Here is a 26,151-nt window from a genome sequence, read left to right as displayed (position 1 = left end):
TACTCCGCAATGACACATATTCATTCACTTGCTCAGAAGCACTTACTGAGTGCCCGCTGCAACAGAAATCTGTGCTAGGAATCATAGGGAGCTACTAAAAGAAATAATCTTGGATTCTGCCATTAAAAAAAAAAAAAAAAAAAAAGATTGTAGATACATAAGAGTGGAGTACAAACAACCATATTTCGTGGTACTCTGTGACTTGTAGTTAGAAAGGATGAAGTGATAGGAGTATCAGGTTGCACCATTACCTTCCCTAAGATAGCCTTTGATGTTTAGGTACCTACTGGGAAGCTAATTTAGCATTAAAGCTTAGATAGAAGTTTTCCTGGGTCCTATGTTTTGAATCAGAGGAAAACATTTAAAATTCCATAAATTCTAAATAGTTTATGGAGGCTTTCCTTTCTAACAGGCCAAGGCACTAAAAACAGTGTTCCCACAGGATGGCTTTTAAGTACTTGTACCACTGGGAAACTTAAAAAAGCCACATCCAGGCCTGAGTGTGGCGGTGTCCTCCCTCACTCCCCCTGTTCCAGTGTGGCTTTCCATCGCGAGGGCCTGACTCACCAACCCCCAAGCCCTCTAACCCAAAGTTTGACCTGAGAGGCTGAAAGTTTTGGACCAAGGACTTAGACCAAAGAAAGGACATAATCCAAGCAAGGCCGAAGTCATTTTGTGGAATTGCTATGCAGTTGTTAAGAGCAAAGCCCCTTTCTATCTCACCTGCTGAACTGGAGGACGTGAGCCCTGCCTTCCTTACGGAGAAACCCTGTCTATAGAACAAAGCTAAGAGGAACAATAAAGCCAAGAAATGATGCAGACAGCAGAGTCCTGACAACATCCTTTTAGCCCCTGGATCCAGTTGTGCCTAAAACTAGTCACCTTTGACTTCTGTGGACATGAGAAAATACATCACATCCTAGCTTGAGTTAGGTTTCTATTCCTGAAGAGAAACAAAAGGGTATCGACAATATCTGCTACATAGAATGCCACATAGTAGGCCTTCAGAACCAAGCCCTAACAATGCCACTGAGTATGTGTGGGACTTTGGGCAATTTTGCAATCTCTCTGACTTAGTATTTTCATCTTTAGAAGGTTTAAGAGGATTTAACAGTATAATACGTGTAAAGTATTTGGCACAGTGATGAATACATGGTAATGCCAGAACATTTGAGGGCTATAAACATCACTGTCATCATCATCATCACTACCATTGTGAAAGCTTGGCTAGATTATAGTGCCCAGTTATTTTATCAAACACTAGTCTAGATGTTGCTATGAAGGTATTTACAGATGTGCTTAATATTTACAATTAGTTGGTTTTAAGTAAAGCAGATCATCCTTAGTAATAAAGATGGGTCTCATGTAACCATTTGAAGGCCTTCAGAGCAAAAACTGAGGTTTCCTGGAGGAGGAATTTTGCCTGTAACAGAAATCCTACCTGAGTTTCTAGCCTGTTGTCCTGCTGTCCATTTTGAATGTGCCTGCCCCCACAATAGTATTAGCCAGTTCCTTTAAAACCTCTCAGAGAGAGAGAGAGAGAGAGAGAGAGAGAGAGAGAGAGAGAGAGAGACTTGTCTGCAGTACTGGTCAGAACATGGTCGATAATCGCAGATATAGTCAGCCTCCTGAAGCAAGCCATTAGATTGACTTCCCCTACTGTTCTCCAAGAAGCAAGAAAATCCCAGGCTTGTCTTCATCAAAGACCTAAGTATGGCATCTCATGGAGGAAAAAATATCTGTGGTTTACATTCTATTGATCTTTGGCAAAAAATTCTGATGCATGATTAGAAATTTATCATAAGAAATCACTGTTCTGGAGGCCCAGTTCTCATCTCAGAACTGTATACTGTAGTGTTCTCCTAAGGACCCATTTTCAAAACATTAAGCCATTGTGTTTTCACCAATTGATGAGGAGGGGATTTGTTTGTTTTTAAGCAATGCACCAAGAAAACTGATTGGCTCTTCCCTAACTAATAAGTATTGACATCTAAAGTTATAAGCCAAGGCTCTGAGTACAGAAATTGATTCTGAGGAAGATGAAAGCAATGCATTATCTCCAGTGATGCAGAGACATGCCCTCCCCATGCCGCAGGGAGCAGTGTCCACCTGCCACCTCCTTCCTCCCCCCATGCACTGGCATGTCTAGCTTCTCTCTTATTTACCACCCATTTACTATGAGATCAGGTCTGTGCAAAGCACCTTGTATATTTTTCCTTGATTTTTCTCTTCCACAATCCCCTTTTCTACTCAGAAAACACTCACAAAGCAGCATATTTCTCAAATAAAAAGAATGAAAGTTACATATTTCAGATGAAGTAAAAGTACAAGGGAAACCCTGCCAAATGCCTCATAAAAGCTGCAACACCTGCTGACTAAAAATAGCTGCTTACACAGCCCGAGGAGAAAACCTGTACTCTCCTTTCAAACTCTGGCTTGAGAAATCTATCTCCATGAATCAGTTAATCAGCCATTGATTAGCTTCTCTAATTAACTCCTTTAATGGCTGCAATACACATACAAGGCTGCTTCGTATGTGGCAAATGAAGGGAACCAAACCCAGCATGTGCCCATGCCTCGAGCAGAAATTCTGACCCCAGAACTCGAAGTCTGCTGCCTATACCACAAACACAAGTCCTGTTCCCAAAGAAAATCTGATAACACCATCATAATACTTGGTTCACCATTTTCACGAAACTCAATTCCAAAGATTACAAAGGGACTCAGATAGAAAGCTCTTCCTCTGATTTCATTCTTATGCCTCTTCTGTACATACTTATTAGGCTAAGCATTACTAATAATAATGGCTAGAATATTTCAGGCAGGTGCTAAGAGCTGTAAATATATCATATCTTATCTAATTCTCCTCAATGACCCTATGAGGTTAGGTGTTCTTATTGTAATTTCACAGGTGATGAAACTGAAGCTCTGAGAGTTCAGGTAACTTGTTTGAGGTCATGCAGCTGTCACACCAAATAAAATCAAGCAATGACCACCATCAAACCTGATTCATCTTTCTCTTATGCAGTACCTACAATCAAAGCCCATGGCTGTAAGCATAGCAGGGACCCAGTCAAAAAGCGATGCAGGCAGACGTGGCTCACCTCTTCCCACAACCACATCAAAATTACAACCAAAATAGAGAACCACAATTAGCTGGAACCATCAGAAGTTGAGTTGAATGGAGGTCTGACAACTATGGAATTAAAGAAACAACATCCATGGAGACAGGTAGAAGAGGGACAGATGCAGAACAGGCTGATCCCATGCTCACATGTGGTAGACAAAAATTTGGGACGATATCTCAGGAGTGAGGAGTCCCAGCCCCATACCAGGTCCCCCAGCCCAGGGTTCCAGTACCAGGAAGATAAGTTCCCACAATTTCTGGCTGCAAAAACCAGTGGGGACTGAGTCAGTGAAAGACACTGCTGGAGCCCCAAACAGTTCATCTTAAAGAACCCGTAAATGGACTCACCTACTTAGACGCATTCCCTTTGAGCTTCAGCACTAGGGTAGCAGCTTGAAAGGCACCAGTGGTATACAGAGAGGAATTGAAGTGTCTGGCATCAAGGTGAGCAGAGGCCATTGTCTCTTTTCTAAACCCTCTCCCCACAGAGCCAGCAAGCTAGTGTCATATCTGAAACTCCATCAACCCAGCTAACTCTGTTGGACCTGCCTTTGAGATCCCCAGAGACTCCACACCACCAAATTTAAGGGCCCACCCAAGCTGCTTTTCATATGAATGGCTGGTCTTGGTTTATGCTTCACAGCTTCCTAAATCCTATCAAACAAGCAACAGCTGGCCTCAGGGAGCTCAAGGCCCGGTACTACCAGAAACGAGCTTAGATTCACAGCTTGGCTTTGCCTGGGATTCTCCAAGCCTAGCACAAGTAGCAGCCATCTCAGATTGCTTTATAGCTCAGGCTAGGTGCCCTGGGCAAAACACAGGTCGGGGCTGAGCTAGGCCTGCACCACCCAGGAAACCCAAGGCCAGCACACCCAGCTACAGACCATGTTGGAGCATCACCACCCTGCATGTAAAGAAGAGGTTGGTGATCAGTAGTCACAGCCAGTCCTTGCATCTGACTGGCCTGGGTAAATCCCATTTATCTGCCGACAGCAACCAAGGCTAAACTACAAGAGTAGTATGTACTCAGCCCACACAAAGGGTGCACCTCGAGTACTCGGCTTGGGTTATAGGGAGGCTATGACACTGGACCCTACAGGACACCTACTACATTAGGCCATACTACCAAGACACAGAGGCTAACCAGCTCTACCCAATACACAGAAACAAGCACAGGGAAGTTGCCAAATTGAAGAGGCAAAGAGATATGGCCCATATGAAAGAACAGAACAGAACCTCAGGAAAATAACTAAACAAAATGAAGACAGCCAACTTATCAGATGCAGAGTTCAAAACACTGGTGACCAGGATGCTCTGAGAAATTATTGAATATAGCCACAAAATAAAGGAAGAAGTAAGGTTTATACAAAGTGAAATAAATTAAAACATATGGGGAACCAACAGTAATGGGAAGGAAGCTAGGATCCAAATCAACAATTTGGAACAAAGGGAAGAAATAAACATTCGCCCAGAAGCAAAAGAAGAAACAAGAACTGAAAAATATGAAGAGAGGATTAGGACTCTCTGCGACAACTTTAAACATACCAACCTCTGAATCACAGCAGTGCCAGAAGGAGAAAAGGAAGAGCAAGAAATTGAAAATTGATTTTAAAAAATAATGAAAAAAAAAACTTCCCTAATTTGGCAAAGGAAATAGACATACAAGGCCAGGAAGCACAGAGTCCCAAACAAGTTGGATCCAAAGAGAACCACACCAAGACACATCATAATTAAAATGCCAAAGGTCAAAGATAAAGAGAGAATTTTAAAAGCAGCAATAGAAAAGAAGAGCGTTACCTACAAAGAAGTTCCTATAAGACTATCAGCTGATTTCTCAAAAGAAATTTTGCAAGCAAGATGGGGCTGGCAAGAAATATTCAAAGTTATGAACAGCAAGGCCCTACAACAAAGACTATTCTATCTAGCAAAGCTATCATTTAGAAGAGAAGAGCAGACAAAGTGCTTCCCAGACAAGGTAAAGCTAAAGGAATTCATCATCAGCAAACCATTACTAAATGGAATGTTAAAGGGCCTATTTAAGAAAAAGAAGATCAGCACTATGAACATTAAAATGACAACAAACTGTCAACAACTGCATCTAAAAAATAAAAACAAAACCAAACTAAGTCAACAACCACAACAGGAACAGAATCATAGATACAGAGATTATTTGGAGGGTTCTCAGCTGCGAGGGGAAGAGGGAAAAAGGGGGAAAGGTTCAGGATCAAGAAGCATAATTGGTAGGAACAAAATAGACAGGAGGATGTTAAGAATGGTGTGGAAAAGGGTGAAGCCAAAGAACTTACATGCATGACCCCTGGACATGAACTAATGGGGGAGATCACTGGAGGGAAGGGGGTACTGGCCATAAGGGGGCAAAGGGAAAAAATTGGGACAAGTTTAACAGCATAATCAATAAAATATACTTTTAAAATCCCATGGTTGTGGACAGAAGAGGTTAAGAATATATCACAATTTTCCATTTCTCCTCTACAACCATCTTTCTCTAGTTGGATCCTTGGAACCAATCTTGCTGTACTCAAATTCACTGTATATACTGCAGGCAGCCAGAGGTCATCAAAATGTAAAATGGTCATTTCATTCTTCTGCTTAGAGTCTCCATTACGGCTCAGGGTTTCCAAAACAAAGTATACAAAATTTAAACTTCCAAAGCCCTGAGTGATCTGGCTGCTACCTACTCCTCTAGCCTCTAGCATCTCGCTTCTTCTCACACACAGCTGCAGCCACATGAACAGATTTAATTTCCCAGTGTGAACCATGCTTTACCCAATCACAGTCTTCTAGTGTGTTGCTTCCTTTGCCTAGAACATCATTCACTATACAGCAACCCCCCCCAACACACACACACACACACTCCTCTCTTTATTCTGGCTAAATCCTCCTCATTCTCCAGTTGTCAGCTAAATTGTCACACGCTCAGATGCCTTCACCAATCCCTTTATCAGGTGCGCCATGATTCTCCACTATATTGAGTGAGATCTGTCACATACCCAGTGCCTAGCACCAGTCTGGCACAGAGCAGGCTTGAAATAAATGCTTATCGAACAAATGAAAAAATGGATGACATGAATGGGGGAGCCTGTCATCCAGCACTCTAAGCTCTGCAATACATTTGTCTAATCCAGACCAGCTCAGGATTACCAAAGGTGCCAAATGTGTGGATATCCATGACATCTATCAGTTACAAGAGCCCATTCCTTCTTCATCTGTGCAACTGAATCCTGGGAAAAAGCAATCCTCCACCCTTCACACCACAGGCTGAATGAAGCAAACCTGCCTCTGCTCTCCCTTGGCAGATGTGTTTAGACTAAGAGAGGTGAAAAGGCCCAGGCTGGTAATCATAGAAGGTCATCAGTTTCTGGGCAAAGTGATGAGATGTGTGTATCAGCTAAGGAAACTCTTGTCTACAAGTGAAACAAATTCCAATTCAACCTGGACTAAGCAGTTCAGACATTTACTGTCCCATAAAAGAAAAGTTCAGTGACACAGCAAGCTCTAAGCACGTAGCACTGCAGTCAGTTGCTCAATATTACCTTCAAGGACCCATGTACTCTGTCTCTCTCTGGTCTTCTGTCCTTAGGATCAGTGACATCACAAGACTGGCTTCCTTCATGGTCATGAGGTATCTGACAGTAACAGCCAATAGCTAAAAGGCTGTTTCCTTGATCAAATCCAGATGGGAAAGAAAAGTATCTTTCCCTACCATCAAATGTAAGTCCTTCCGTTCCATTTGATTGGGCCAATCTGGGACCTGTGCCCACCCCAAGACCAAAAATAATCTGCAGGCCCTGGAGTCCAGAAGAATAGCAAGGACCAATTGACTTATCCAAACTATCTGAGGTGAAATGAATGAAAAAAATCTCCAATGCCAAGGATAGAAAAAAAAGAGTATACTTATTTCCACCCAACACAACTATACTTTTCTCTTTCTATTTGCAATGGCTCCTAAAGATGAGATATCACATGTAGATACTCCATATTCTTTTTAAATGTGTGGTTGTATTTCTTCTTGCTGATGCTAGCTTCACTTCAAGTTAATCGTCTTCTTCTGCAGGCATGCTTATGTTGAGTCAGCATTTAACATTCTGTGGCTTGTTGTTTACAGCAGCTAGAGAAACTCTTCATTCAACCCTTCACAGAGGCAATACAAATGATATCAAGAATATAAGCCAAAGGATTCCATTACTCTTCTTTATGTGGGCAGACCTTTGCTAATATCATAAAGCAGAAGTTTCCATCACTTCACATTGACTAAAACATCCCACCTTAGTGATGCAACAAAGGCTGGAGAGGAGGGAGGTGCTGTCATAATTAGCAACCCTGTGGCACTGTCATGCTCCTCGAGTTGTCACACTTGTGTGTTCTGGAACAGGAGTTTAAAAGCCAACTAGCTTTTAGGAAAAAAGTATGTATGCTAACATACATTCTACTCCAGTACAGATAATTTCTCAAGTTATACTGAGTCTATCTTCTTCACAGGATTTACCTAAATATACTGAGGTATCTAATAATTCCCTGGTGGAAACTCTAATCTAATACACAGGGTCTTTAACTTGTAAACTCTCTATATGGGCTGTTTGCCCCAGGACATCGAAACCACTGCTGAAATGGTTGAGCTATCATTTTATTCTGAAGTACGAGCACATGAAGAAGGAAGACAATATATATGCTTTAGAAATAAACTTTATTTGATGTCAGGAGATCTTTAGGCTTTATTGTCATGTATAATCATATACCATAAGAGCTGGACAAGGAATTAATGAGCATGTATTTTAAATTAGTTGTCAAATTTCTCACAGCTGCTGCATAGGTGTATTCTCAAACATTTACTGGCCTCTGAAACATTATATGCCTCTGAAAATCTTCTGGTGAAATGCCTAATCCCACTGATGGGAAGTCCTAGACATATTTCAAAGACAGCAAAGTTGATCTTTGGTGGTCTCCGATGCTTGTGTGTTCTCTAGCCCAAAATGCTTAAGGCTTTCACATGGTAATATAAAAATCCAGCAGACATGCCATCATACCCAAAGTCCCATATTCCAAAGACACTTTTAAGCAATGCCCCCACCCTTCCCTGTGACTGCTTTCAGCTCTTAAGAGAAAAGCAATCTAATTGATAGACTCAAATTAATTTATAACTGGAAGAAATTGTCTAGAAAAATATTTATGAACAGGAATGAAAAAATATTCTTCCTTCTCTTTGCTTACTTTGAGGTAGGACTACTTACTACCTTCTTGCCTTTCCTTCCTCAGACCATCATAAGTACATAATTAACTCATTAAACAAGTGTTATTAACATCTTTTAAGTTCAAGGGCAATGCTGGGTACTGGGCAGAAAGCACTAAGCAAACAAGACTTGGGCGTTCCATTCATATAGTCTTCTCAGTAGTTTCCTTCTTCACTATTTTTTCCTGGGCTTTTTACCTGCCAATGATGATGATGATGACGATGATGATGATGATAATGATAATGATGATACAACTTTGAGTAGGGCTTTCTATATGTCAGATGCTGTTCTACATACTATATAGTCCTCACAACCTATGAACAGATATGAAAGGAAAATCTCCAAGACCAGAACACTACGATTTAAAACCAGGAAGCCTAAATGTTAAACTAGCCCTATTCTTAAATCCTGCTGCCTATAATGAGCTTTAGGTGACTTTTATTTTTATTTCTACAATGGCTTATCTGATGGGAAATTTCTTGGAAGACAGAATTGAAAACATTCTGTTAGGAAATGAGGGTTGGTAGAGATGTGTGTTGAGTTTTAAAGTATGAGTAGGACTTACGCAGCATACAGCAGTGTTTTCCTACCTCCGTCCCATTCAAATTATCTTTCTATACTTTTCTATATCTCCTACCTTTCATAGAACAACTTTAAAGAAACTAAAGCTAAAATTCATTAAGTACCTATGCTGTGCTAAGCACTATTACGTACATTATTTGAGAAAATAAAATCAGAGATCATCAACCTTGTGAAAATAACTTCTCTTTTGAAGGAGCATCTAGTACATCATTTCCCCTTCATCTAAAAATATATGTTGTGCACCACCTTATGCCATGTTCTATCTAAGATGTTGAGTAGAGAACACCCTGTGGACTAACAACTCACTGGGAAGGTTCAGACTAGTAAATAATGTCAAATGTGAATGATAGAATTAACCAAGTCTAACGCAGACTTGGGAGTTGGGATTAAATGTCAAAGATTTTCAAATGCATAGGTGTCTTTGTATTTTGGTTAAAGACTTATAATATCTTGTAGACTGAGCACCCACTAATGCATCACATCTCATGTAATTTTTTGGCAAAACATCAAATCACCTCGGTGACTCAGCCCTGCTACAGCCAGATTTGGCGCCCTGCAACTTCTGGCTTTTCCGAAAACTAAAATCACCTTTGAAAGGGAAGAGGTTTCAGACTGTAGATGAGATTCAAGAATATACTACAGGGCAGGTGATGGCGATTGGGAGAACTGTGTGAGGTCCCAAGGTGCCTACTTTGAAGAGGACTGAGGCATCATTGTCCTATGTACAATGTTTCTTGTATCTTATATCTTCTTCAATAAATGTCTATTTTTCATATTACAAGGCTGGATACCTTCTGGATAGACCTCGTATGTCTTATCTTCCTCAAAGAGTTTGTAGTAGAGTATATCAAGCTGTGGAAATTTCTTTTTAGAGAAAGAGTGCATCATAGACTCTGGCTCATTTATCTGCTTCTCCAATAGAAACTAAAAAGGAAGAGTATGCTCAGAGTCCTAAATCCAGTGAACTCCTTTCTAGCTATGACAGGAAAATAAGAAGGTGACAATTATGCTAAGAATTTTGTTGTTGTTGTATCTTAATTCACCAACCCAGAGCCCAAGAAACTACAGTCCCGGTACACTGGTGCATTCCGTGTACATTCCCATTTGCATCCTCTCAGAATCACCATTTTCTTTGACAAACTGATAATTCAAAATGAGCAATCTGATGCTCATTGCTATAAATGCTTTAAATGGTGCTTTTTGTGTGTCATCAACGAAGGCATACTTTTAGGTTGCAATTAACTTTAAGGCTAGGGAAGTAATAATTATGGTCTCTTCACAATGGAAGCAAATGAGTCCATTTATCAGCATTAGAGTTGCAAATGATCAATTTTCTAAAACCAGTGAAAACAACGACCTCAGGCCTATACTTCTTTTTACGCTTGAGAGCACCTGGCTTTTAGTAAGGAAGGTCAATCCAAAATGCATGTATCCCATTAGGGGCAGGAAATAAATGGGAAGCATCAAAGAAGGGAGAAAAACATTTTTTTAATACATAAGGAATTTTGCCTGAAAAGTCTTAAAATCACACAAACTGTTAGAATCAGAGAAGGTAAAAGAGGGTAAAATTTTAAAGTCAAGTCACCGGACTCATTATCGCCTAGAGCTGAAATGTAATGAAAGTATATGACTCAGGAAACTAGGTGGGCAAATCTTCACGGAATGGCTGTTCTGTAGCTGCATTCACACTTACAGATATAGCTAGCTCATAGGTAATTTCACACTGAATATTTTTATTTTCATGGGTGATACCAATTCAAAATAAAACATTAAAAACAAAGCATTCTTCTTGAACCAACTCTGGGGGGGGGGAGCATGATAAGGAAATTTGAGGGCTATCTTCACATAAGGAAGACAAATTATTCCAAATGGCAAACTATCCTCGTTACCTATCTGTGTGTGTGTGTGTGTGTGTGTGTGTGTGTGTGTGTGTGAGAGAGAGAGAGAGGGAGAGAGAGAGAGAGGAGAGAAGAACAGAGCAAGACAAAAAGAGACAGTCAAATAGATTTTGTGGAAACAATATATATAATATATTATATGTTATATTAGATATCCTCAGGATGGATAAGAAAGGAAAAGAGAGACAAAGAAAAGGTCGGGTTGCTGTGGATCAATCTTCTTCATTTGTCACTATCTGGGAGACCCTGAGACAGTAACAACACCAGGTGCGATAATGAAATTTAGGGTCACTATGAAGGGGTGGCTGAGAGTGGTTTGTTAACCCACTCTCCATCAGTAGATGAGTTCAGTACAAGGAAACACACAACCTTTGTAGATACTGTATTCTTGCTAGCAAATTCAGCTTCAAGGCTAGTACCCTGACCCTGCTTCCCACCAAATGAGTGCTCCTAATCCCTCCCTGCTGGCAATTCCGGAGCAATCAGTGAAGGAAATAACCCAAACATGAATTTCATCCCAGCACTCTCTGGGTGATGGTAGTGATCATTTGGCTGGTTTTGCGATGTTTCAGACTTACTCTATAACTGGTTAAAAGCTGACACACTATTTTCAAGGACAGATTACATCCTTTTAGTGACTTGAATACCACTCACCAAGCCTGGCAGTACTGGTAGGAAAACAGTTAACTCTGTGAAGCTGCCAAAGTTCTTTCTAACTCCATGCCACTACACACACCCTCCAGGCCAACTCTCCCCCTTCCCATCCTCGGTCCTCCCCACATGTACTTCCCTGCCAACTCATAAGCCCCCCTGTTCTCCAGCAGTTTCCCTACCCTGGGATTTTCCACAGCCCCTCACTGCCTACTAGTGTACAGAGAGGTCTCTTAGTAAGGCTGTCTGTTGAGGGCAGGGCCCCTCTCAGAAGGCACAGTGTTTCTACAGCCTGCAGCAGCATCCAGATAGGGACAGAGCCTGCAGCCATCTCCGGGAACCCATGGCACAAAGAGCTCCTCTGATCTGAGAGCATCTGGGCTCCCCCTCATTAGCACATTAAAGCTGCTCTGTCCCTTCCTTCTGAGCTGCTCTGTCTGTCCCACTGCCGGCCTCCGTGGAGCCTTTTAGGCACCCGGCTCATTTTGAAACCTCTCTAGTTCAAGAGGCACTAACCCTTTCCCAAAGCCTGTCAAACTCTCCTTTCCAAACCACAGGGACCTTCGAAACACCCTCAGGCAGGGCCACAGTCAGACAGCAGGACCCCATGCCTTCTGCCAAATTAGGCTTCCCAAGATGAGGCTTTCTTAAGATAAAACAAACAAAAAAAATTAAATATATCTAGCTTTTGAAAGAAAGAAAGAGAGAGAGAGAGAAGAAGAAGAAGAAAAAGAAAAGGAAAGAAAAGAAGAGAAGAGAAAAGAAAGAAAAGAAAAGAAGAGAAGAGGAAAGAAAAGAGAACTCATTGAAGTTGACAGGCTTGTGCCTTGTTCACAGATCGGTGAGTTTCACTTCAGATCTGACAAGCTCATGAGAAAAACGACGGGGCCTGCATCGAAGTCCTCTGTGTGCTGAGGGCACCGGTCAGCATTTATCACAGGCCTGATGACAGCGCAAAGCCGGGAAAACCCGGACTCTCGTTTTAATTTGGTGACCAGGATAACAATTGCACAGTCTTGGCAGTTTTCCAAGTCCTCTTCCAGATGTTATTGCATTTAAAAATCCCAAAAATGCCATGGCAAATGAAGGGCTAAAATTATTTTAACTGGTTACAGATGAGAAAATTGAGACCCCTAAAACAAAAGTCAGCTGCCTGAGACACAGCACATCACATTCTGAAGAGGACAGACACTATCAATCCAATGGCCCAGAGACAAAATCTCGAAGTGACTTTTAATTCCCTCCTCTTTGCCTCATACCCCACTCCCAAATATGATCAGAACCAAGATCCAACTGAGCTCCCTTAAATATATCCCACATCAATATCTTCTACTTCTTCATAGCTTTAATTCACTGATGGTTCTTGCTGGCATGTTACTGGGGTCCAGACCTGCTTCAGAGTTAGCCCTTTCCAAGACATATTCCAGATAGCAGCAGCTTCTTTCTGCCCATCCCACCGCAACCTCAACCCCACCACAGATGTCAAATAAGCACATAACACTGCCCTTAAATTCTACTCTGCATCTTTGGTATGTGTCCTTTCAGACTCTTCAAAATGACAAGTTGCCACTTCTCTCTGTACAAATACCCTACCCTCTCCCACCATCTACACCTTCATTCTCAACTGAGATCTTTGCTCAGAGTTCACAGAAAAAGAGAAGCCACCTTTCAAGAGCTGCCTTTAATTCCTGCCATCAAATCTACCAAATTACTGTCATGTTCACCCACACTTCTGTGTCTCCCCTCCTGTGTTGGGAAGAGTCCTGGCTCCTCCCAAAAGCCAGCCCCCTCCCTGCCTTAGCTTTCTCAGGGCTTCCCTTCCTTCCTTCATCCTGTTTCTTCCTGCGGATGCCATACCCTCTCTAGTCTATCACCCCCATCGAAATATAGACCTTTTGTATTATCCCCTCCATTAAATGACTCTCCCTTAACTTTGTTCCTTGTAAGGCAAAGTGTCTCAAAAGTTATCTTTTTAATCCCATCACCTCATGTTCCCTCCCTAAACCATTCCATGTAGGCCTCCATCTTCACCACCACTCCGAACCTGGGCTTGTCATGGCCCCCAGGTTTCTCTGCTCATTTCTCTGCCCTTTCCTCAATTACTCCCAGCACGGTTGACTGCTTGTTTCCTCCTTCTTGAAACACTTCCTTCCTTTGGTTTTTAAACACCACACTCCCCTCTTTCCCTCCAACTTCAGAACCCTCCTTCTCCAGTTCCTCCTCTGTTTGACTAGAAAGTTGGTGTACTCCCCCGATTGAGCTCTCCCATCCCCACATTATCCTCCAGATGATTTCATCCAAGCCCACACCAATGACTCCCCAATCCATATCCCCAGCCCCTGATTTCTTCCCAGAATCCCATACTCCAGCTCTCATTTGACATTTCCACCAGAAATTTCTAATGTAACTTGCCAAAATCTTAACTTTCTACCCATAAACATGTTCCTTTCCCGGTCTTTTCTGTGTTACACATCACTCACCCAACTTCTCAAGCCCTTCAAAACTGGAATTTTTCTTTATTCTTTCCTTCAGTGGCCTCATCAAATCACTCATCTAGTCCCATGGGTTGCATCTCTCAGTGCGAATCATTTCTCTCCTTCTCCATTGCTACCCTCCAGTCCAAGCTTCCAACATCTTTGAGCCACTTACCTCTCCTGCAATCCATGTTATAACAGCAGCCAGAGTGGTCTTTTCAAAACATTAGCCAGATTATTCCTCTGTTAAGCCTTCCTGTTACTCGCAGTTCCACTTAGAACAAGGCCCAAGCTCCTCTCCTGGCCTACAGGCCTACCTCTAGGCTATAGTGAAGAGTGCTACCCCTCAAGGTCCACAAAAGCGGCAGAGATGACTCAGAAACCATGTTTCAATGCCAAGGGCAAATGTCATCCCTGAAACCTCCTGCCCTACTTCCAGTCTAATGTGTTCTCTCCTTCCTTTGTGGTCTTAGAACATTTGCACTTGGCTGTGCAGCCACAAAAATTGGTTTCCCTATTCATGAAAGGATGATAATAACTTTTGTTATTATGAGACTAACATACGATGTAAAATTTTATAATATAAAATTTAGGTTTTACATTGTAAAATTTAATAATTTGAACCACTGTCTAAATGCTAATTTTAACTCAAACACCCTCATTAAATTGTATCAAATTATATAATAAAGCCTCCAGTCCTTTCAGCAACTCATCCTCATACTTTCTTTATTATTTTAAATCTCTCTTACCTACAATGTACAAACATGTGTCCAGGATCCCTCAAAGCTGTGCATGCACTTTCAGACTGTTAATATTTTCAGGAAATTCTATGTTCTTGGGTTATATGACAATGACCTTGATAGATCACTCTAAAATGGTAGGATGGGATTAAAATCTGTTCTTTTATTTCTAACACTCCGAAGGTAAATGATCATTAATGGCTAATCCTCTTTTTTCTCAAGTCCCGAATAAAACAAATTATATCCATCAAGGAAGATCTACCTCTTGACTCTTGTGTACACTTCAAGTAATTTTATTTTAGTTCAGTTTTCCTCTTGAGTAGTTTTCCCACAGGTAAATAGTTAAATTATGGGGCTTTTTTGTGCACCTCTGTTAGACCTGCTTGAAAGTGTAATCATTTTTGAGAGGCAATATATATTATCTTTATTTCTACTTCACTTAAATTTTCTCCTTGATAACATATATTAAAAGGGTAATAGCAGTTAGAAACTCCAGCAATGGCACCAAAGAGTTTACTTCAGCCCATGTCTGTCTGGTTCATCACTATGATACAACAATTCTCAACACACAGTAAATTCTCATTGAATAAATGAATGAATGAATAAATGAAAGAGAAACCAGTGAAGTATTTGTCTTGTCTTATATGATGGACTAGTACCTTGTGCTATCTCCAAGTCATGAATGATTAGGAATGGTAGCCCTGTCATTCTAAATCTGAATACAATTGGTGTGATTTGATTTTTAAAATCCTTTAAATCTTCATTCAGTTGTAATTGGTTTCCCTATTTAATTTGCTTAAAATGGCAGAAATGGTGGTTCATAATGCCAGGACTTGCAAAATGGTATTTAAAGTATCTTTTTAATCATCACAGAGTCACATAGGTAAACTTTCTTGAGGGAAAGTCTAGAATTTAAATCCAATAGAGTATAATATTTAAAAATTTTAGTAATAGTATATTTAAATAAATTACATTTATGTTGCTACTGATTAAGACATGACTTTTTAAAGAATATTTTTTTAAAAAAATAAAAAAACAAAATTGTTATTGTCTTCCTTGACATTTCCTGGGAAATTTCTTAACTATTGTACATTCAAGCAGTCCCTGTTTAAGGTGAAAATGAAAGAATGAGAAGTTTTATATAAGTTTCATATCAAACAACTTATTTACATGATTTCAGTGTCTAGACAGTTTGAAGCATACAATTAGACATTATGCATAAAAATTCATATTACAGACTATAATGATTCACTTTCAATAGCAGTACAAGGCAAATTACCTAGTTAGATAGATAGATTTTGAGGTCCCTCAAGCCAAGAGTAATGTTTTGTCATATATGTATCCTTCAGAAAAGGGCTCAGCACATAATAAGTGATTAAGAATAAATGAATATAGAAACAATCAATAGAATTAAAAAGCAACCAAAAGAATGGGAGAAAATATTTACAAACATATATCTGCTTAGCAGTTATTATTCAGAATATATAAACAACTCCTATAATGCAATAAGGCAAAAATAAAACCCAAACAATACAATTTTAAAACAAACAGAGGAACTAAATAGACATTTTTTCCAAAGAAGACATATAAATGGCCAACAAATGTACAAAAAGGTGCTCAACATCAATAATCATTAGGAAAATGCAAATCAAATCATAACCAAAATGAAGTATCACTTCACACATGTGAGGATGACCACTATCAAAAACAAACAAACACAGAAAGTAACAAGTGTTAGCACTGATGTAGAGAAGTAGGAACGCTTATGTACTGTTGGTGAAAGTGTAAAATTGTGTCACTTCTATGAAAAACAGTACAGAAGTTCCTCAAAATATCAAAAATAGAGTTATCATATGATCCAGCAATCCTACTTCTAGGTATAAATCTCCCAAAATTGAAAACAGAATCTTTTTTTTTTTTTCAGATTTAATGTGTTTTATTGATTAAAATATTACATTTGTGCCAATTTCCCTTCCCTCTGCTCCCCTCCACCCGGTGGCCCCCCTCCCTCCAGTTGTCCCCCCCATTTAGATTATGTCCATTAGTTGTGCATACAGTTCCTCCCAACCTCTCTCCGTCTATTCCATTCCCTCCTACCATGATCCCCAATTCCTATATCATCTCCCTCCCTCTCCCCACTCCCCCTCCCTGTTGACCTCCCCCCAATATGCTTCCCGTACCCACAGTTCCTCTTCCACTCTCGTTGCCTGTTTAGTTTGCCTTTGTTTCATCTCCCTAGCTTCTGTTTTTTAAACCAGTCCCTTTAACATCTCATATAACAGTGGTTTGGATCTAATGAACTCTTTCAGTTTTATTTTGTCCTGGAAACACTTTCTCTGTCCTTCTATTCTGAATGACAATTTCGCTGGATAGAGTATTCGTGGTTGTAGGTTTTGGATTTTCATTACTTTGAATATTTCTTGCCAGTCCCTTCTTGCTTGTAGGGTCTCCCTTGAGAAGTCAGCTGATAGTCTAATTGGGACCCCTTTGTACATAATTCTTTTCTTCTCTCTTGCTGCTTTTAAGATTCTCTCTTTATCTTTAATTTTTGACATTTTGATTATAATGTGTCTTGGAGTGGTTCTTCCTGGGTCCAGTCTCTTGGGAACTCTCCTTGCTTCCTGGACCTGCAAGTCTATTCCCTTCCCCAAGTCTGGGAAGTTCTCCTTTATTATATTTTCACTCAATTTTTCAAGTTCTAGTTCATCTTCCTCACTCTCTGGCAAACCAATGATTCTTATGTTGGGCCTTTTATAGCTGTCCCAGAGGTTTCTGATCCTCTCATTGTTGCTTCCCATTTCCTCTCGCTGCATTGGTTGACTGCTTGTTCCTTCTCCATATTCCAGTTTGTTGAAATGAACTCTGGATTTTTTTTCCTCACCATCTGTCTCGTATGTGGTTTTGTTCCTTTCGTTATGAATGTTTTTCGCTTCTTTCTTATCTTTTTCCTGCTCTTTTGTGAATTCTGTAAGCCACCTGATAACAATGGCCCAGAACTGAGCCTCTGACAGGTTTCTTATCTGTTCATCTGTCAGGTTCTCTATCTGTTGCCTGGTGAGTTGTGTCACCGGGATTTCTATAGTTGTCTGCCTCATTTTGACAGATGCGTTTTGTTTTCTTGGGCTGGCTATAGGGGGCAGTGCCTGCGTACGCGTCACAAATCAGTGACCGGCGCCTGTCTGCGACCTATTTCGCAGCCCTGTGGTGCTTTCTTTGGGGGCGGGGGTCCAAGATGGATTCACACAGTTATTCAGCTAGGAGACCGGGATCCGTCCTCCCGCCCCCCTGGGCCTCACTGTTCAAGGCGATGCGGTGGCTGCTTTCCCCAGCGTTGGGGTCGCGCACTGCCAGGGGCTTGACTGCCGCCGGGATTTTTCGCGGCCCCGCCGCTGTCTCAGGTGCGACCGCAAACAGCACTGCCCTCTTTAACTCTTACCTGCCCAAATGGCACCGCTGGTTTATAACTTCATATGTTGGGCTTCCGTGTAGTTTTATTTTCTGGAATTTCTAGTTATCCTTTGTTTTGAAGTAGTTGTATTCCTCTCTAGTTGTAGAGGGAGACCTAGCGTGTCCGTCTAAGCCTCCATCTTGGCCGGAACCCGAAAACAGAATCTTGAAGTGATGTGTGTATATCCATGTTCATTGCAGCTTTATTCACAATAGCCAAGAAATGGAAGCAACCTTAATATCCATCAACAGACAAATGGATAAAGAAAATGTGATATATACATATAAAAAATATTATTTAGCCTTGAAAAAGGAAATTCTGCCATTTGTGACAATGTGGATGAACCTTGAGAAAAGTATGCTAAGTAAAATAAGCAAGTCACAAAAAGACACACACTGCGTAATTTCATTTATGTGAGGTATCTAAAATAGTCAAACTCTTAGAAACATAAAGTAAAATAGTGTTTGTCAGGGTCAGTGAGGAAGGGGAAAAGAGGAATTGTTCAATAGTACAAAGTTCTAGTTTTACAAGATGAAAAATTCTAGAGATTTTTTGCATAACAATGTGAATACAGTTAATACTTATCTACTGTACACTTAAAAGTGTTTAGGATAGCAAATTGTATGTTATGTGGTTGTAACCATTGAATAATTAATAAATGTATATTATATATGTTCATGCCACAGTCAAGAAATATGTCAAATATTTATGGGGTATTCTTCCATTCATCTTTTAAAGTTTGACTTCCCAGGCATACTTTTTTAGAAACACAATCAAGAATTAGTGTGTTTGAACAATGTACAGTGAGTGTTCATTAGCCTGAACTTGAATGGGAAAGCTAAACTAAAACCTGATGATGATACTTTAATATTCTGCAATCTACTTTTATGAGAAATGACAATTAAAAACAAATCAGCTCTTCCAATAAGTAACTTTATAACTATATGGGAAGCCAACTGAAATTTCTATATCACCTACCTGTATAGAAATGTACAGTAACAATGGATATCTATTATGATGATCCTGAAGCACTGAAGGATCTTCAGTACTTCAGTGTTCAAGTAAAAGGTCAAAGAAACATTTCACAAAGATATATCCATTCTCTTACAAATTAATTATTTGGACATGCATCATCTTTATCTGAGGTAACCCAATTTACTCCTTTAATATACACAGTCATTTCTCCAAACACTGTGCATAAAAATGAAATTACTTGATGATCTTCTATTTTTATAATTTTTTTCTTTTAGCTAAAAAATAAATGCATCCTTTAGACATCCTCTGTTTACTACTGATCTTAGAGATGTCTGTCTTTAGTCACACCACTCAGTTCCATTTGGCATTATTTTGTATCGGTTAGCCTCATTACTAGTTGATCTTCCCCTTTCATTTTGACATCTGTTAAAAGGAGTAGCTTGAGAAAGAACGTCACTATCAATTTTTTTAACAGAAGCTTCCCCACTTGGTTTTTTAAAAAAGGTTCATATAAATTATGATATGTCTTCATCAATTATTCTTAATACTTAGTTCAATCATAACTCTGTTCACCATGTTCTGTCCACCTATCTAATGACTCAGAAAAAATACACACACACACACACACACAAATGGTACCTTTTCATTGAATATTGATCCTATTTAGGCTTGCTACCAACTCTCTTATGTAACCTTCTTAATGTTCTCTGGTTTTCAATTCAGAAAAAAAAAAAGTTTCAGAAATTTGAAAATTGATAAAATAAATCAAAACGTAAGTTGGAAATCAGTTCCAAATAAATGACTAGAGGACACAGGGTCACACTACTGGTTTCATTCTAATGATTAAACATCCCCCCCTACAAGACTCAAAAAGGCAAAAACCTTTTATAACCCCAAAGTATACCTAAGTGGGAATAAAGTGAGTCAAAACTAGAAGTTCACAGTTATTTTTTTTTAATATTTGAAAATAATATTCAAGTGGGAAAAGGTAAATAAAACTATATACAAGTACAAACATTCATTAATCATTCTAGAGGAGAGAAATCTCTGGATACCAGAAAGCTCAGTATCTACTTCTGTATGTTTCTAAAAAAAAATCTATAGATATCAGCAGTTTCTATGAAAGGGTCATCACCTGTCACCCTTGAAGTATTTCCTTTTTTGTCATCTCTTGCTTGCCATGACAGAGTAATAAATAATGTTCCACACTAAGAAATAAGTGAAGAAGAGTTTGCCATAATTGTTTCCTTGTTTGAGCCAATACATTATTCTAAATCTTTGGGAATTAAAGAAGTAACAATAAACCCAGCATTTAAATCATCTTGTATCTCTTGATCTCCACTGCCAAGACAATTTTGAATAGGATGGGTGTGGGGAGAGTATGACACCTCCCATTAACTAGTTAGAAAAATTATCTAGCACTTCCTGTTTCACCAAAGTCTTGTATACAATTATATTATAATCTAATTGCTCTACAGAAAGTGAGTAGTCAATCAGTGAGATGCCTAACTGTCATGTACAAAATGCAGCAATCCAAATCTACAAGCCTCTAAAGAGGGGGGAAAATAAATGATGCAGGATAATGTAAGACAGGTTTCATTAAGGTAACACTACATTTTCACTCTAAGCTTCTTGAGAGCAAGTCCCTTTAATTATTAATCAATATTTCTCTGTCTATCCCAAGACAAACAGGATATAGATAGCATATGTGTTTCCATTTCTTCTTGGTTGGCAGGTAACTATTGCCATAGACTGTGACCAGTAGCAGGTTTTCCCCAGGCTTGCGTTGCTCACAATCTAACACTCCTCATCTCATTGGATCATCTTCAGCCCCTCAGCACTGCCTCTTTGGCCCAACAAGATTCTAAGAGCTAAGAGTGATGCAATGCCCCATTCCAACAATAAAGTGACTCTACCAGCCAGCTCACAGCAATAGAACACTGCCAGCTATGTATCTACATGCCAAAAGTTGGAGGGACATGTTTTTATATCGGTTCCAGATTTGCAACCTCGCTTTCTGCTAGCAGCTAGGTTGCTACATGTCAGCGGTAGATGAAAAGAAACAACTGAAGCCCAGAAGACTGAATTGATAGGGCAATGCAGGTGAAAGAAACAGAAGTTTTAAAGAAAAGAGGAAGAGGAGAAGAAAAAGAAAGAAAAGGTGATCTTAAACTTCCAGAAAATGAACAAAGATGCTTCTGGTTTGGCCCCAAAGGGCCAGCCTTATAACCATTACTGACTAGTCCAGCACACCTGGAGGGTTCAAGCCAGAGAGGAACGATACCTAAGTGCTGGCACAAGAGCTCGAAACTCTACTATCCCCCCACACCTTTGAGCCTAGTCACTCAGCAGCCATTACTAACTCTGTTTCCTGTTGACCTAATCATGGCACAAAAGTCAAGCCCATCAGCATGCCAACAAAATTATTCCATGAAAACTTTCACTCTTATTCTGATTTTTCTCAGTCTCCTTATCAAATGTGCCCGTCCTCAAAAGAAGTTTTTCTTATCTTTTAAGTCTAAGGAAAGACCACTTACTCAATACAAAATATTATATTGAACATTCTGAAGAACTCTGAAAGATAATTAAATATTTTAGTTGAAATCTAAAAACTATAGCCCTAAGGTTTTATTCACAGGTGTACCTGTGATTAAATGTCATTGACCTAACCTTTCAGTCTTAGTTCCTCCTCTATAAATTAGGACTAGTATGAGTCACATCACAGATCACTGAAGGCTTAGTAAAACACAAAGTTCTACCCATGTACCATGACTTCACTCAATTTGCTTATGATATTCCTAAAGACCCGGCTTAGACAACAGAAATCAGTTGAATTAATGAATTTGTGTTGAGCTTTATACATTCCCAAGTGTCTTCTTCTATATAATTTCATCCAAGTCTCAAAACTATGATAAGAGGGGTAAGTATTATAAAACACATTTTGCAAACGAAGAGACTAAGGTCCAAGTTGATGAACAGCTCTGCTCCAAAGTAGTCATTCTGGGCTTTAAGATTCATTAAATATCAAGAAATAACCTGCACAGAATCAATAAGGAGTTACAATCATGCAAAGATAAATGAATTATTGCACCATTTCTTCAGTTTGATGAGGGAAATCAATACTTAACATGTTCTGCTTAAAAATTTAAACAGTCAATGTCAACGTATTTACAATGAAAAAAAAAAAAAACACACAGGTAATCATAAAGAATAGGAAACCCACATAATATGTACTGATCCAGCATCTTCTTGGCTTATTGTGCTCATTCTTTTATTTTATTATGTATTGATTTGAGAGTGATAGAGAGGAGGGAGACAGGGGAGAGAGATAGAAAGAAGATTTGTTGATTCTTGTGTGAGTCCTGAGGATCAAACCTGCAACCCTGGCATATCGGGATGATGCTCTAACTGAGCTACCGGGAAAAGGGCCTATTTTCTAATTATCTTTTAAATGTAATGTTTTGGAAGATGTTATTCTAAGATATAAATCAAAGGAAAGTGAAAGCTTGCCTTTCTACTACTAACTCATGTCTCACTTCAGAGTGAATTTCTTCTTGTTTGATAATAAACGGAAACATACAGGAGCACCCACAAGTAAGCTAATATGCACGTTAAGTCTTCGCAAGGGACTCTTGAATGGTTTGGATTTGATATAACTAAGTTAAATGATACTCTTAAAATAAGGAGTAATTTCAAGCTTCTTTTTCTGTAAGTATTTTGTGTTCCCAGTAGAGGTTTAAGCCCCAAAAGGAGAATCTGAACAACCCAAAACGGTGCCACACTGAAACCTGTACGAACAGAACGACCTTAAGAGCTACCCCTAGAGATGCATTGAAAAGCATACACGTACCCAAATAAATTCACACAAAACCAAGTCTCTACGTGATTTTCAAGTGTCGGTTCTTCAACCATCTCAAGTTACTTAAGTAGAAAAAGTCACATCCCAGTCGAGTTAGGGGCGCCAAGAGGGGGCCCTATCTTCACATCAACCAGGTTCTCGTCCTAATATGCCTCATCCTTGGTCCATCTACTGCGCAGATTCCGGCACTGGAAGCACCGGTGGTAGGCATTCATTAAACTCTGGCTTTAGCCGGTTTTGTAAAAACCCGACGCCTCCCTCTCACGCCCTTCCCGAAACATTTTTGCACTTTGCGGAGGTCTGATTCAGGCCTCTAGCCTCCCTTTGGTGCTACCAGCCAGGAAGAGTCACAGCGGCAACCGAAGTGTCGGGCAGGATGAGTGGGTCCGCCGCCGGCCTGCCAGGACTGTCGCTGCGACCCCCATCCCTCGAAAGGAGGGTGTCGGAGACAGCCGGGAGGGGCGGGCGACTGCGCGAGGCGCGAGGCCCGCGACTTACACGCCATCCCCGCAGCCCCACGCCTTCCCGCCTCCGCCCCAGCCGCCCTCCGCCCCCGTCTTCCCCGGCAGCTGAGCGTAAAGCTGGGGTACGAGTGGGAAAGGGAAGTGAGGCAACACGCGTGTGCGGGGGTGTGAGTGGGGGCACAGAGCGCTAGGCAGGCAAAACCCCGCCTCTCCCCGAACTCCCGCCTCGGACCAGCCGGCAGCCCAGGCGCTCCAGGCTCCCTGCTCCGGGACAAAGCTGCCACGGCCTCTCCGCGAGCCGGCACGTCCTCGCCGGGTCTTTCCGGGCTCCCCGGCCACGACGCCGTCCCAAAGGGCCTCAGGGCCGCCCTGGGGGCAGAAGGGACCCCGGTCCGGCGCGCAGCCCCCGCCCCGTGTCCCGCCGCTGCTCACCTGTTCAGCACTTTGCGGATCCTCTGGCGCATGCCAGCCCGGGAGGAGGCGGACAGGCTGCCGCTGCCGCCGCTGCCCTCGGCCGGCAGATTCTCGATGGTGGTCACCACATGGTTCGGTGGGGCTGGCGGTGGCGGCTGCAGCTGCTGCTGCGGCGGCTCGGGGGGGATCATCGCGGCGGAGGCAGCGGCGCAGCGAGGATCAGAACGCAGCCGGACGCATCGTGCGCCGGCTCCAGGCCCGGCAACGCGCAGAGGACCCGGCGGACCGCCGCGGCAGGGAAGGCGGTGCTGCCTGCGAAGATGCGAGGCGCAGAGGCACCCGCGCCTACAGCCACCGCCGCCGCCGCCGCCCAGCCCGCCACTCACTCCTCTCCAGTCTCAGCGTGCGCACCCTCGCTCCGCCGTCCCCAGCCTGCTGCCCTGGCTCCTCCCGAGGCGCGTCCCCAAGTCCTGGCAAGCCCCACAAAGTGACCGTGAAAGGGGTCGCGCAGGGATGCGGAACTGCCCGTGGTCTCAGAAGACTCCCACGGAGAGAGGGGATGATGCTCCGGGCTTCGCCTTCTCTCCTGTGCTCAGGTCTTCTCTGGGCGAGCGCCGCCTAAGCCTGTCCCCTGCTTGCTGGAAAAGCTGCCGTCAGTGTCTCACCAAGTGAGAGACCGAGTGAACCCGAGAGCTGGGCGGGGGTACCAAGGCAGCAAGCAGCAAGAAGGGCGGGGAGGGGGGCAGGGCGGGGGACACGAACCTTCTGTTCTCGCCAGAGGGCGCTCCCGAGGTACCTCTTAGCATGCGACCCTCCTCTCCCCAGTCCACAGAGGTCCACGGTCTGAGGTGCAGTGATTGTGTGTGTGTGTTTTCTCCTGTGGGTCTGGGGGATAAATCCTCCCTTTTTAGTTGTTGGAGACTCCCCGCTCCTACAGAGATGCCAAAGAATCTAGCGCCACGTCCCCAGACATCGACAGGCCCCTGAGACACCTGCTGGCCCCTTACACTCATCAGAAGGTGTGTCTGAGATGGCATTAAACAGAAAAGATGTGGGGAAGGCTAATTTCCTTTTCTCCTGCTGTCTTCTTGGCTTCAAGATCTCTAATTCATCAGTTCTGAATAAAAGGAATAGGGATAAAGGCAGTAGGTTGGGGATCTGTATGTAGTTTATTAGTGGTGGCTTATGGATTCCAGGCCACTGCTGTTTACCTCTCTGACCAGTTGTGCTTAGTAAAACAATGTTATTGCAAAATTTCCATTCCACTCTTACCACTACATCGTCTGAGTTTCACTTGACACATGCTAGTTTTGTTGAATTTCTTTTGGAAACAGAAGTTGGCACTCAGCTTACACCCTCTTTGATGTTGCTCATTTTGAAGACATTTCCACTCATATAAGGAAGAGTGGGATTTTGCCTGTGTTTCAGACCTCAGAGTTACCAGACATTGTGACTAATCTGTTTAGCACAGACTGCACCTGTGCGCTGCATTGGATAAAACCTTCAAATTCATGCTTCAAAAGTGACTGATGATCCTCCCCAAATTGCTGAACAGTTGCCTGGAATTGCTTGTGTTGCTGTAAGTGCCCAGTGGTCCATGCTTTTTCTATGCCATTCTCCCACTCTTTTTCTTTCTCTCCTAAGGCTAGTTAAATCTACTCAACACACACTACAAAACATGTAGCATCTAAAATGATAGAACTTCAGTGTTCTATTCACAAATTAAACTCATGCAGGAGAGAAGAAAGCAAAGCCAGTGAAAATTTTGTGCAGAACAGGAAGGGAAAGGGAATAGAGTGGATAGGTTTTTAAATTTATATCCAAGAAATGTATAAGGTAATGGGGAGATTGGGAGATCATGTTGGCAGAACTTTAGCAAGCAAACCCTATCGGTAAGGAAGTTCATATAAGGCATTGGTGGATATGGAGAATGCACACAGAGCAGAGAAACAGACAATGGGCAACAGCTTCAAAGACTGTTTAAACACTTTAGAACACTTTTCTGTTCATTCATGTAATTTTTTGTTTTGTGTTTTGGAAAGATTTCTTTGGAGGAAACTCAGAATAGCATTTGTATGTTTAAAATGGGGGAGGGAAAAGGAGAGGGAGAGAAACATCAATGTGAGAGAGAAACATCTATCAATTGCCTCTTGCACGTGCCTGGGACCTAGGACCAAACCCACAACTAAGGCATGTACCCTGACCGGGAATTGAACCCAAGACCCTTCAGTTTATAGGACAATGCTCCAACCAAACCACATGGGCCAGAT

The 26,151-nt window shown here is 41.6% G+C and overlaps 1 protein-coding gene across 1 annotated transcript in view; it reads right to left on the bottom strand.

Annotated features, from left to right (window-relative positions):
- Positions 1 to 24,245, bottom strand: part of SLC35F1 (solute carrier family 35 member F1) — a 370,047-nt gene extending 345,802 nt beyond the window's left edge. The window contains exon 1 of the mRNA XM_090279788.1: positions 23,900 to 24,245. Within this exon, the coding sequence (XP_090135914.1) occupies positions 23,900 to 24,072 (173 nt within the window). The 5' untranslated portion in view covers positions 24,073 to 24,245. The remainder of the gene's footprint in view (positions 1 to 23,899) is intronic.
- Positions 24,246 to 26,151: the final 1,906 nt, after the last annotated feature.

The sequence above is a fragment of the Furipterus horrens genome, unplaced genomic scaffold, assembly GCF_987537825.1.
Source record: "Furipterus horrens unplaced genomic scaffold, mFurHor1.1.pri manual_scaffold_6, whole genome shotgun sequence".
In the NCBI taxonomy this organism is placed as follows: Eukaryota; Metazoa; Chordata; class Mammalia; order Chiroptera; family Furipteridae; genus Furipterus; species Furipterus horrens.
This window is presented reverse-complemented; position numbering and strand designations above follow the sequence as displayed.